Below are 13,689 nucleotides of genomic sequence, written 5' to 3'. Positions count from 1 at the left end.
CAAAAGGTAGGAACTGTTGTGTGCAGATGAGACCAGAATGTAAGAAGTAGCTGCAGCAGTGAGGTCGATTGCACTGGGACTAAAAGGAAAAAAGAGGTACAAGAGTACGTAGAGACTGGTAGGGGCGAGATCAAAAGGAGGCAGAAAGGACAAGGGAACTGATGTCAAGCTATAGGAAGAGTGGCCAGGAACTCTGTTCGAACAGTTGTGGGCAGGGGAAGGGAACTGGGCTAGGAAGGGAAGGTGAAGCTTCCTCAATGGTGAATTCACTAAAAGGCGGGGACTTAATCATCCATCATTTTGAGAAGTGACTTCTGCTGGGCTGATGTGGAAATGGCTTGAGAAATAAAAGCAGTGTTTTAGAAAAGTGAATGAAGGTACTGAGAGTCCAAGCCTCTTTTCTACCAATTGCAAAAAAAAAAAAAAAGCCATTTTTCTTGAAAGAGTCCAATGGAGCCATCTCCCATACTTGCACAGTTCCTCAGGCTGCCTCTACTCTAGAGGACCACAGGATCTAGAAGTTGGAGGGATATGCAAGGACCTTGAGAAGATTTAGTAAATGTTACAACGGCAATTTAGTCTACTTTAGATACTATAATTACAGTGTGACTCTTGAAAAGCAAGAAAAATGTATTATTTATCAAAAGAAGTCACTTTAATCCCTATTGCTTTTTTCCTAGCTCTGATTTTTCTCCCATATCATCTGTCACTTTAATAGTTTGGAGGGGAAGAAAAATGTACAGCACTGTTTGCTGTTAAATCATAATCTAATTTATTTGTTTTGGCAGGTTTCACTAGTGCCACTGCAAGCCAACTACCTCAGGAAGGAAATACATGACAAAGAAAAATATTGAAAAATGACCGAGTACATGGGAAAGCACGGAATAGCTTTACTGTAATAATGAATCTCACTTTGAGGGATTTTAGGAAAGCTCATTTCAGTATGAATTTGTTGACTATTAAACTCTGTGATCTGAATCTAAGAAAACTTCTCTGACACTTACTAAGGATGACAAAAAAAAACCCCTCAGGCTTCCATCTCCAGAATAAATATTCAAAGGGTTCAAAAAACCTTATTCTAAAAGGAATTTTTGCAGACATTACTTTATATTTGATTTTAAAGGCCTCTTGGTTCATTTTAATCCAATTCAGGGTTCTTTGATGTTTTGCAAGTGTGAGGCAGAATGAAGCCCAGACAATCAGGTCTTTCTTACAGAAAATTTCTGGGGAGGTTGAGGAATTTTTTGAAAAGCTCAGTGGTACATTGACTCTTCATTGGAGAAGCAGACAATGGGATGAGAGCTACAGAGAGTGACTTCTCTCCTTCTCAGTTTACTCTGGGGAGGAGGGTCATGGGGTGCCGGGGTTTCCGGGGGGGTGTTGGTGCCAAGCACATCCACCTTTAGCAATTATATTTATTCACCTACTTTTTATCTCTCATGCATAGCCTCAATTTACATGAATGTATTTATTCTCCCATATTTCCACCATCAGTAGCTAAGACATTGCTTCTTTCTCCAAATTACTTGAGTACGGTTTGTGTATGTATGCTACCTCCCTTAAACTGTTAACTCTTTAAGTGTGATAACTTTTCTTTTACTCAGTTATACTCTTCCAATAACTTGGTACATTGCTCTGCCTAATAGATGTTCAAAATTTTTGAATTCCAGGTGTCAGGATTGATTCAAATAAGGAATGGAGTTCCCACTCCCATTCAGAATAACATTATGAAAGTCACACAATATTGCAGGTAAAATACACAGTGAAAAGCAGTGTGAAGCAGCATGGCCCAGTGGAAAGAGCATGGGCTTTGGAGTCAGAGGTCATGGGTTCGAATTCCTGCTCTGCCAATTGTTAGCTGTGTGACTTTGGGTAAGTTACTTAACTTCTCAGTGCCTCAGTTCCCTCATCTGTACAATGGGGATTAAGACTGTGAGTCCCCTGTGGGACAACCTGATCACCTTGTAACCTCCCCAGTGATTAGAACAGTGATTTGCACATAGTAAGTGCTTAATAAATGCCATTATTATTATTATTCATTCAATCATATTTATTGAGCGCTTACTCTGTGCAGAGCACTGTACTAAGCGCTTGGGAAGTATAAGTCTGCAACATACAGAGATGGACTCTACCAACAATGGGCTCACAGTCTTGAAGGCTGCTTCTAGTGGAGCACAGGGAACCTGCTTCCTTCAATCAACATGGGACAACATTGGAATTCACAGGAAATCCCCCACCCTTCTTGAACACTTGCAAGTGTTCATGGACAAGATTTCATAGAAACTTGCAAGTCCATGTCATGAGCATCCTTTGTACTCTAATAATAAAAATGATGGCGTTTGTTAAGCGCTTACTATGTGCAAAGCACTGTTCTAAGCGCTGGACTGTTCTAAGCGCCGGAATGTCACAGCAGTATCTATATGGCAGAAACAGGACCCCCTTCCAGAAAATTCTCAGGAGCTGTGAAAAAAATGGCAGCACTAGTCTCACCACTCCATGCTCCCCAGTGGGAATCTAAGTGGTCTGGAGCTATTATTCCAGGAGATCCACCCCTCCCCATGAACAACAGAGTGGAAAGCTGCCTCCGCGCAAGGTGATGGGTGAGGAGAGAATGGGCTTCTCTAGACTGTAAGCTCACTGTGGGCAGGAATGTGTCTGTTTATTGTTATATTGTACTCTCCCAAGCACTTACTACAATGCTTTGCACACATTAAGTGCTCAATAAATATGATTGAATAATAATAATAATAATAGCATTTATTAAGTGCTTACTATGTGCAAAGCACTGTTCTAAGCGCTGGGGAAGTTACAAGGTGATGAGGTTGTCCCACGGAGGGCTCACAGTCTTAATCCCCATTTTACAGATGAGGTAACTGAGGCACAGAGAAGTTAAGTGACTCGCCCAAAGTCACACAGCTGGCAATTTGCAGAGCCGGGATTTGAACCCATGACCTCTGACTCCAAAGCCTGTGCTCTTTCCACTGAGCCATGCTGCTTCCCAATGAACAAAGTCTTTGGGATGAGGCTTGCAACTACTTCTTCTCTCCTTTCCTCCTTTCCCCCACGACCATTAGCCTATAATACAAGGCCCTGGGCAAACTGCATCAAGGAACCCTACCCTGGGGATACTTATGGGCCTGTAAGTCGAATTTGTTTGTTAAATTCCTCCAACCAAGCATTCAGTGAAGGAATCTGGAAGGTGTAAACTGAAGGCACACTGAATCTCTAAAAAATTCTTTTACAGGGATGCATTACCCTTCAGAAACCATTTGCTATATGATGTACCCCTTGCTGATGCTTCTAGAAACAAAGACCTAGCCTGATGCGATCAAATTATTTCCACTCCAAACAATTGAAAATGGATGGTGTTGTCAGATTTCCACCTCTTTTCTTACCTTTATTTGATTTGAGTTAAAGGGTGCTACTGGGGCATTCCCAAGTAAGTCCAGTGTTAAATATATAAATACTTGAATCAAGACGTCAGTCACCTAACCCAGAAACTCAAGGATGGAGAGAAAAAGGCTAGTTATCTGGTTCTCCATTATAAATATCTTCTCCATTATAAAGAGAAGCAACATGGCCTAATGGATGGAGCATGGGCCTGCAAGTCAGAAAACTTAGGTTCTAATCCTCACTCTACCACGTACCTGCTGTGTGCCTTTGGGCAAATCACTTAACTCCTCTGTGTCTCATTTCTCTCATCTGCAAAATGGGGATTCAATACCTGGTCTCCCTTCTACTTGGACTACGAGCCCCATGCCCTCTCTTGACCCCACTTCCCCTTCTAGTTATCACCCTATCTCCCTCCTACCCTTCCTTGCCAAACTCCTAGAACTTGTCATTGACATTCACTGTCTTGAATTCCTCAACTACAACTCTCCCTTAGACCCCCTCCAATCTGGCTTCCATCCCCTACACTCCACCAAAACTGCCCTCTCAAAGGTCACCAATGACCTCCTTCTTGCCAAATCCAATGGCTCCTACTTTATCGTAATCCTCCCCGACCTCACAGCTGCCTTCAACACTGTGGAGCATCCCCTTCTCCTCAACACGCTATCCAACCATGGCTTCACAGACTCAGTCCTCTGCTGGTTCTCCTCCTCTCTCTGGCCATTCATTCTCAGTCTCCTTCGCAGGCTCCTCCTCCTCCTCCTTCCCCTCCCATCCCCTTACTATAGGGGTTCCTCAAGGGTCAGTTCTTGGTTTCCTTCTGTTCACGAACTATACTCACTCCCTTGGTGAACTCATTTGCTCCCATGGCTTCAATTATCATCTCTACGCTGATGACACCCAAATCTTCATCACCACCCTTGTTCTCTCTCCCTCCCTCCAGGATCGTATCTCCTCCTGCCTTCAGAACATCTCCATCCGGATGTCTTCCCACCATCTAAAACTCAACATGTCCAAGACGGAGCTCCTTATCTTCCCTCCCAAACCGTGTCCTCTCCCTGAGTTTCCCGTCACTGTGGATGGCACTACTATCCTTCCCATCTCACAAGCCTGCAATCTTGGTGTCATCCTCAACTCCACTCTCTCATTTACCCCACACATCCAGTCCATCACCAAAACCTGCCGGTTTCACTCCACAACATTGCCAGATCTGCCCTTTCCTCTCCATCCAAACTGCTACCTTGCTGCTTCAGACTCTCTTCCTATCCTGACTGGATTACTGAATCGGCCTCCTTTCTGATCCCCCACCCTCCTGCCTCTCCCCACTTCAGTCTATACTTCACTCTGCTGCCCGGATTATCTTTGTACAGAAATGCTCTGGGCATGCTACTCCCCTCCTCAAAAATCTCCAGTGGCTGCCTGTCAACCTGCGAATCAAGCAAAAATGCCTCACTCTCAGCTTCAAAGCTTCAAGGCTGTCCATCACCTCGCCCCTCCTACCTCACCTCCCTTCTCTCCTTTTACAGCCTAGCCCACACCCTCCACTCCTGTGCCGCTAACCTCCTCACTGTGCCTCGTTCTCGCCTGTCCTGCCGTCGACCCCTGACCAAACCCTACTTCTGGCCTGGAATGCCCTCCCTCCACACATCCACCAAACTAGCTCTCTTCCTCCCTTCAAAGCCCTACTGAGAGCTCACCTCTTCCAGGAGGCCTTCCCAGACTAAGCCCCTCCCTTATCCTCTGCTCCTCCTCCCCTCCCCATTGCCCCCTCCCTCCCTGTGCCCCACCCCTGTCCCCTCTCCACAGCACTTGTGTATATTTGTACATATTTATTACTCTATTTTATTAATGGTGTATATTTAGCTATAATTCTATTTATTCTGATGGTATTGACACCTGTCTACTTGTTTTGTTTTGTTGTCTCTCTCCCTTGTGAGCTCACTTTTGGGTAGGGACTGTCTCTATACATTGCCAATTTGTACTTCCCATGCGCTTAGTACAGTGCTCTGCACACAGTAAGTTCTCAATAAATACAATTGAATGAATAAATGAATGTGGGAGCTGATTATCTTGTATCTACTTAGTACAGTGCTTGGCATGTAGTAAGCACTTAAATACCACTATTATTACTATTATTATTATTATGTTAACAAAGCCCTAGAAAGTTGGCTGATATATATCAGGAAACTTGAATAGTCTTCAAAATGGACTTCTTCAGTACTAAACTAAGAACTGGAACATGAAGAATGATCTTCATTCTTCAAGTAACTTGATTTCCCCCAAAACTCATCTCATCATTTAGTTTGCTGTTGATTTTTCTTATAAAAAAAACTTTGAATTTTGTGGCTGGTTTATTCATTCATTCATTCCTTCATTCAGTCGCATTTATCGAGTGCTTACTGTGTGCAGAGCACTGTACTAAGCGCTTGGGAAGTACAAATTGGCAACATATAGAGACGCTCCCTACCCAACTACGGGCTCAGAGTCTAGAAGGAGAAGACAAACAACACAACAAAACAGGTAGACAGGTGTCAATACCATTAGAATAAATAGAGTTATAGCTATATGCACATCATTAATAAAATAAATATAGTAAATATGTACAAATAAAATAAATACAGTAATAAATATGTACAAATATACAAGTGCTGTGGGGAGGGGAAGGGGGTAAGGCGGGGGGGCAATGGGGAGGGGAGGAGGAGGAGGAGAGGAAAAGGGGGGCTCAGTCTGGGAAGGCCTCCTGGAGGAGCTGAGCTCTCAGTAGGGCCCTGAAGGGAGGAAGAGAGCTGGTTTGGCAGATGTGTGGATGGAGGGCATTCCAGGCCAGAGGTAGGACGTGGGCCAGGGGTCGACGGCAGGACAGGCGAGAACGAGGCACAGTGAGGAGGTTAGTGGCAGAGGAGCGGAGGGTGCGGACTGGGCTGGAGAAGGAGAGAAGGGAGGTGAGGGAGGAGGGGGCAAAGGGATGGAGAGCCTTGAAGCTGAGAGGGAGGAGTTTTTGCTTGATTTGAAGGTTCATTCATTCATTCATTCAACTGAATTTATTTAGCGCTGTGTGCAGAGCACAGTACTAATTACTTGGGAAGTGCAATAATTTTGTTAAGCGCTTATATGACCAATGCCCTGTTCTAAGCGCTGGGGGAATACAGGGTGATCAGGTTGTCCCACGTGGGGCTCACAATCTTAATCTTCATTTTACAGATGAGGTAACTAAGACACAGAGAAGTTAAGTGACTTGCCCAAAGTCACACAGCTAAGTGGTGGAGTCATGATTTGAACCCATGACCTCTGGCTCCAAAGCCCATGCCCTCTCCACTGAGCCATGCTGCTTCTCAGAATACTTCAACACTGATGACTGTACTTTTGAGAAGCAACTTGTAAGTGTCATCCTTATGGATACTGACCCCTACCAAATTTCAAAGAACCGTTTGTTTTTGCCAGTTGTTTCATTAATCTTTCCATTGTATATTCTTTGAACCCCAAAAATATATTTTACCATAAACCCTCCAAAAGTTTGGAATTTGAATTAAAATGTACACCTTACTGCTTCAGTTTGATATAAAACAAGCAAAAAAAAAAAAAAAATCATTACAGTAGAGCTAACCAAAGAAGAAGTGTGGACCTGAGAATATACATGCTCTGCTTTCTTCCATTTATGGTTCTTCTGGTCTTCATTTGTGATCTGAAGAATCTGTCTATGCTCTCGCTCCTTGCCAATGTCTCCATGGCCATCAGCCTTGTAATCATTTACCAGTATATTGTTAGAGACATGACAGACCCCCAAAGCCTTCCAGCACTTGCTGGTTGGAAGAAATACCCACTATTTTTTGGAACTGCCATATTTGCTTTTGAGGGGATAGGAGTGGTTCTGCCCCTGGAAAACCAAATGAAAGAAACAAAATGCTTCCCACAAGCATTGAATATTGGCATAGGGATTGTTACAACTCTGTATATAACACTAGCCACTTTAGGATATATGCGCTTTCATGAAGAAATCAAAGGCAGCATAACTTTATATCTGCCTCAAGATAAATGGTTGTATCAATCAGTGAAAATTCTGTATTCCTTTGGAATTTTTGTGACCTATTCAATTCAGTTCTATGTTCCAGCAGAAATCATAATTCCAGCTGTCACATTCAAATTCCAGAAGAAATGGAGGCTAATCTGTGAATTTGTGGTGAGGTCATTCTTAGTCGCCCTTACTTGTGCTGTGGCAATTCTGATTCCTCGCTTAGACCTGGTGATTTCTTTTGTTGGAACTGTGAGCAACAGCACCCTGGCCCTGATCCTTCCACCGTTGGTTGAAATTCTCACACTTTATAAGGAAAATTTGTGTTCGTGGATCATCTTCAAAGATATTCTTATAGCAGTCATTGGAGTTGTTGGCTTTTTAACAGGAACATATGTAACTGTTGAAGAGATTATTTATCCTCCCCCCACATCCTTAATTATACTACACAGAGTCCATTTTTACCTCTGAATACATCACATTTGACATTTGGTTCTAAGCAAATGATGGAGCAGCGTGGATCTGGGTTTTGGAGTCAGAGGTCATGGGTTCAAATCCCAGCTCTGCCAGTTGTCAGCTGTGAACCTTTGGGAAAGTCACTTAACTTCTCTGTGCCTCATTTACCTCATCTGTAAAATGGGGATTAAGACTGTGAGCCCCCAGTGGGACAAACTGATCACCTTGTAACCTCCACAGTGCTCAGAACAGTGTTTTGCACATAGTAAGTGCTTAATAAATGCTGTTATTATTATTATTATTATGGAGCTGTTGACTCAGTTCTGAACATCATTAACATAAAATCAGAACCAGGAGCACATGCTGCTACCCACTTTAAAAGACTTTTTCCTTTTTTGTCATATGAATTTATTATAGGGACAATATTTCCCTGTGTTTAAATTGGAAACTAGCACTTATTTCAGTGCATTTGCCATGGCATATACTCAACGTTTAGTTTCAGCACTTAGGGAGAAGAAAATCTGAAGGACAGAACATTTAATGAGAAGCAGTGTGGCTCATTGGAAAGGGCACAGGAGTCAGAGGTCATGGGTTCAAACCCCAGCTCTGCCAATTGTCAGCTGTGTGACTTTGGGCAAGTCACTTTTCTCTGTACCTCAGTTACCTCATCTGTAAAATGGGGATTAAGACTGTGAGTCCCCCGAGGGACAACTTGATCACCTTGTAACCTCCTCAGCACTTAGAACAGTGCTTTGCACATAGTAAGTGCTTAATAAATGTCATTATTATTTAGCTTTGTTCTGATGATGACACCTGTCCACAGGTTTGGTTTTGTTGTCTGTGTCCCCCTTCTAGACTGTGAGTCCATTGTTGGGTAGGAACCGTCTCTATATGTTGCCAACTTGTACTTCCCAAGCACTTAGTACAGTGCTCTGCACACAGTAAGCACTCAATAAATACAATTGAATAAATGAATATACAATACCGTAAAATACTGTAAAAATAACAAGAAAGTCTCAGCCCTTGCTTTTCACCATAAATAACTCCATCTCCTTTCAGTACACTTAAGAAAATATTCTGTTTCCCTTCTAAAAAGACTCCTTTGAAAGTTCAAAAAAATGCCCTTACCTTTTTGTGTCCAATATTAGAACTTGAGCATCTGCTTCCATACATACCTTTACACAGCTCCTCTTTGCTTTACAGGGTTCACAGCAGCGCTTGCTTAAATCAATTTGCTACTGAGTCAGCTGCCTCAAAGCAGTTATAATCAAGGTAACATTGTGGGTGGGGAGGATATTAGATTTGCTTAAGCAAAAAAAGAAAGAAGCAAGCAGGAAAAGTTGGAAAAAAGGAGAAATTCCCAATAAATAAATGAATTTTTTTCTTGTTACTGCATCTGTGACTTCCTGGGTATGATGAGATGAAATTTTAGCTATTCACAAATTTATTACTAGCAATTTGGGGACAACGTTTGAGATATTTTGCTTGTGTTTCATAGCAAAGCATATTCATTCATTCAATCATATTTATTTAGCGTTAACTGTGTGCAGAGTACTGTACTAAGCACTTGGGAAGTGCATGTGAAATATTTTCAAGGAGGACGGGGCTTGATCCTGTTTTAATATGTCTGGCAATTCTTTGAGGTGATAAAATGTACTTTGTTTTTTCCCGACAATCATTAGGATGTGGTGCTATTTTTTAAAGGCAAAATGAGTTTGAGTTCTTTGATATTGTGAAGGTAATGTGTGATCAGTGAAGGAGTGCGGGGGCTTTTAAAAACTGAAGTCACTGCTGTAGTTTCCTATAACTTTGCCCCACATATACCTATATCATTGGCTTGAGCCCTTCAAAACAGGGTGATTTAAGTTCACCATGACTTTTAAACCAGTAAAAACCAGGAAGGGATTCATGTCCAGGGCTTAGAACAGTGCTTTGCACATGGTAAGTGCTTAACAAATACCATTATTATTATTGTTATTATTATTATTATTATTATTACGTCATGAGACCTCTCGGAGAGGTGGAGATGGAGGAAACTGGCCATCCATTTAGTTGAATCCCAACATAGCCCGAAGAGCTAAAAGAGAAGAGAACAACAGGAGTACAATCAGCCAACCTCTGAGGTTGAACTTGATGTGCGAAAATCCTTATCACATTTCTGTGATTTGATTAATAGTAATTGTCGTATTTGTTAAGCACTTAATTTTTGCCAGGCACCATACTAAGTGCTGGGGTAGACACAAGGTAATTGGGTTGGACACAGTCCCATGTTCCAAATCTGGCTCACAGTCTTAATCCCCATTTTAAAGATGAGATTAGTGAGGCCCAGGGAGGTTAAGTGACCTGTCCAAGGTGACACAGCAGGCAAGTGGCAGAGCCAGAATTAGAACCCAGGTCCTTTGGACTCCCAGGCCAGTGCTCTGGGCTCTCTATCCACTCCCTCCCAGCTCATCTATTTACAAATCAGTATCATACAAATGATAGAACGGCCTGGGTTCCCAGGGTAAGTGCTTTCCCTTTATGCCCCTGCTGTGAAGCTCTTCATGACACCGGCTAAGAATCAGAGAGAAGAGCTGAAATTGCAAGACTTGGGTTCTGAAATAATGCTTAAAATATTATAAAGATTACTCAACTGATTAGGTATCTGGAACATTCATATGTTGGAAACGTCACCCTGTATTTCAACTAAAATTTTGTTACATGCAATTGAATCTATTGGGGCATATTTCCTATTGGTTGTTTATTAATGTAAAAACAATTGTGCTCTGAAATTAACAGAAAAGCTAGGTTAACAGCTCAAGGCACAGGAAGTGCTATTGGTTTCTGCAAGAACTATTAATTAGCCATGGACAGCTCTCTGCGTTTTGAGTCAAACGTCTAACATTTTAAAAATTACAAGTGACTAGGATTTTTTTTTTGTAATGAAATCCTTATTTAAAGGAAAGTGCTATCCTCTTCCCCTCTCCCTCCCCCATTTCCAATTTTGCCACATTCCATTAACGCTTTCCGATCTGGCCCTCCAGTTTTATCTGCATCATCTTAGACTTCATTTTGTTGTAAGCACTGAAATAATTCCATCTGTGAAATCATAATTAATATCAGGATCTTACCTTGTCAGATTCTGACTTGGACACATTTTTTTATTGCATTTGTTAAGCGCTTATTATGTGCCAAACACTATTCTAGGTGCCGGGGTAAATACAGGTGAATTGGGTTGGACACAGTCCCTGCCCCGTACGAAGCTCACAGCCTAAGTAGGAGGAAGAACAGGAGAACTGAGGCACAGAGAAGACAAGTGACTTGTCCAAGGTCACACAGCAGCCAAGTGGTGGAGCCAGTATTGAAACCCAGGTCCTCTGATATCCCAGGCCCCAGGTTCTTTCTACTAGGCCATGATGCTTTCATTTCTGCCTCAGTAGATTTTATGGAGCTTTGCAGGCCATGGTTGTTTGGGAAATGTGTGTCCTTGTAATGCTAAGCAGCAATGTAAGTTAAGCTGACTGACATCAATTTGTCTAAATTGAGTGTTTCCATTTCTTAAATATAATGCTAGGCTGTTTATACAAATGAAAAATATAAAGCCAGATATCAGAATTAAAGAGGAAAAAATAATGTAGTTCATGACTTCTACTTATTTAATCCTGCCTGGGAAGCTTTTGGCTCTGTGTTGAATGCTGCTTCTAAATCCAAGGCTTTCAGCTTTCCTCTAAACATGTTATTAAGTATGGCACAGAATTTACCTTTTCCTCCTTTTCTCTCAATGAGAGCAGAATTTGAATGTCACTTTTTTCTTTTAAAGGAGAAAAAGTTTCTTATTTTACACAACCTGTAATTTTCATACTTAACCAGTGATTGTAATAGTTACACAGTGAGCCGCATATGGGACAAGCACTGTGTCCAGCCTAATTAATTTGTACCTAATCCAGCACTTAGAGCAGTGTTTGACACATATTAAGCACTTAACAAATACCGTAAGAGAAGAAAAATGACTTTCAGCCAGCAACACTCCATTTCAGAGGGTCTGCTGCTGACACTCATGAAAACAGTATGTAGAAAGCAATATTTCCATTTGTAGACTTGGTTTAATGTAAACCAAGTATGGAATACAAAGTGTTTAAAGAATAGAAAGGATTTTTCTTTAAGAGAACTACTCAAGGAACAGTTTGATCAGGGAAAATTCTATAACAGAAGCACTCTCTGAAGGACAGGAAATCCATGTCACAGCAAAACCAAATAGATTACAGCTAATAGAGCTCCTGGTTACCAGATGCCATGTACTCTGTTACTTCTTTAAGTGTGAATTGCAGAATGTAATTCTGTAAGCTTACAAATCTAGTTCTGTGTGGGATCCAGGAGAAAGATGACCAGCACTACTAGTGGGGGAGACCTGAGAGATGTAAGCTGTCAGGTTTAAGAAGAAGAGGTTTTTCTTCCTGGAAAACCCATATGAAGAAAGAGCTATCTTCAATTTAGCATAGCTATCAAGTTACTTTTGGAAGTGATTTTTTTTTAAAAGCATCGCAAATCTACAAGGAAATTTCTGTCCCTGTTTTTGATAGTGGTACTGTGTTCAAATGTTGTATCTTTCTAGTCTCATGTCAATAGAGAAGCAGCGTGGCTAAGTGGATAGAGCACGGGCTTTGCAGTCAGAGGTCATGGATTTGAATCCCGGCTCTGCCACTTGTCAGCTGTGTGACTTTGGACAAGTCACTTAACTTCTCTGTGCCTCAGTTCCCTCATCTGTAAAATGGGGATTAAGATTGTGAGCCCCCCGTGGGACAACCTGATCACCTTGTAACCTCCCCAGTGCTTAGAACAGTGCTTTGCACATAGGAAGCACTTAATAAATGCCATCATCATCATTATTATTATACAGAAAGGAATCAACTTGTAGGAGAGCCTTCTGTCTGGACCACTACTCATGGAAAGGAAAATTACTAACAGGCAAACTGAAGTTGTGAACTTCTGGAACCGGGAGGATGGTGGTGTTCCTAATGCAGATTGGAAAGTAAAAGTGGCTTCAGGAGGAAAGATGGCAAGGTTTAGATCCAGTGATTCCGAGATGCCAGCGGGTCATCTGAAAGGAGGTGTTCTGGTGGTGGGAGGTAGTGTAAGATTGATCAACTGGAGGAGGTGGTAGTAACGTTATATAATTGGTGGGCTCCCTGAGGAAGTGAGTGTTGAATGTGAAGAACAAGGAATCCAAACAAGAGCCTTGATGAACACCCACAGTTCGGGGGTGGGGGGGAGTGGAGCCAGCACAAATGACTAAGGAGTTTTAGAGAAGGAAGAGAGGGAGTCACAGATCATGGGTTCTAATCCTGGCTCCGCCACTTGTCTGCTGTGTGACCTTAACTTCCTTGTGCCTCAGTTCCCTCGTATGTAAAATGGGGATGATTTTTATTAATGGCGTGCATATATAATTGCATTTATTTATAATTCATTGATTCATTCAATCATATTTATTGAGCGCTTACTGTGCGCAGAGCACTGTACTAAAAGCTTGGAAAGTACAAGTTGGCAACATATAGAGATGGCCCCTACCCAACAGCGGGCTCACAGTCTAGAAGGAGGAGACAGACAACAAAACAAAACATATTAACAAAATAAAATAAATAGAATAAATATGTACAAATAAATAAATAAATAAATAGAGTAATAAATAATGATGCTAATGATGCCTGTTTACTTGTTTTGATGCCTTTCTGCCCCCTTCTAGACTGAGAGCCCAATGTTGGTTAGGGATTGTCTCTATTTGTGGAGGGAATAGAGGAAGAGAACCAGATGAATGCCATGTCAGTAAAGAAAGGTCTGATAGAAGTTTAACACTCCTC

At 41.8% G+C, this 13,689-nt stretch overlaps 1 protein-coding gene across 1 annotated transcript in view; it reads left to right on the top strand.

Annotated features, from left to right (window-relative positions):
• Positions 1 to 11,687, top strand: part of LOC119941851 (proton-coupled amino acid transporter 4-like) — a 33,444-nt gene extending 21,757 nt beyond the window's left edge. The window contains 5 exon segments of the mRNA XM_038762367.1: positions 1,671 to 1,750; positions 6,985 to 7,826; positions 7,829 to 7,925; positions 9,560 to 9,593; positions 11,655 to 11,687. Coding sequence (XP_038618295.1) covers positions 1,671 to 1,750; positions 6,985 to 7,826; positions 7,829 to 7,925; positions 9,560 to 9,593; positions 11,655 to 11,687 — 1,086 coding nt within the window.
• Positions 11,688 to 13,689: the final 2,002 nt, after the last annotated feature.

Source organism: Tachyglossus aculeatus, chromosome 2, assembly GCF_015852505.1.
Source record: "Tachyglossus aculeatus isolate mTacAcu1 chromosome 2, mTacAcu1.pri, whole genome shotgun sequence".
In the NCBI taxonomy this organism is placed as follows: Eukaryota; Metazoa; Chordata; class Mammalia; order Monotremata; family Tachyglossidae; genus Tachyglossus; species Tachyglossus aculeatus.
Note: the sequence above shows the minus strand (reverse complement) of the source record. Positions and strands in the feature narration are given on the sequence as shown.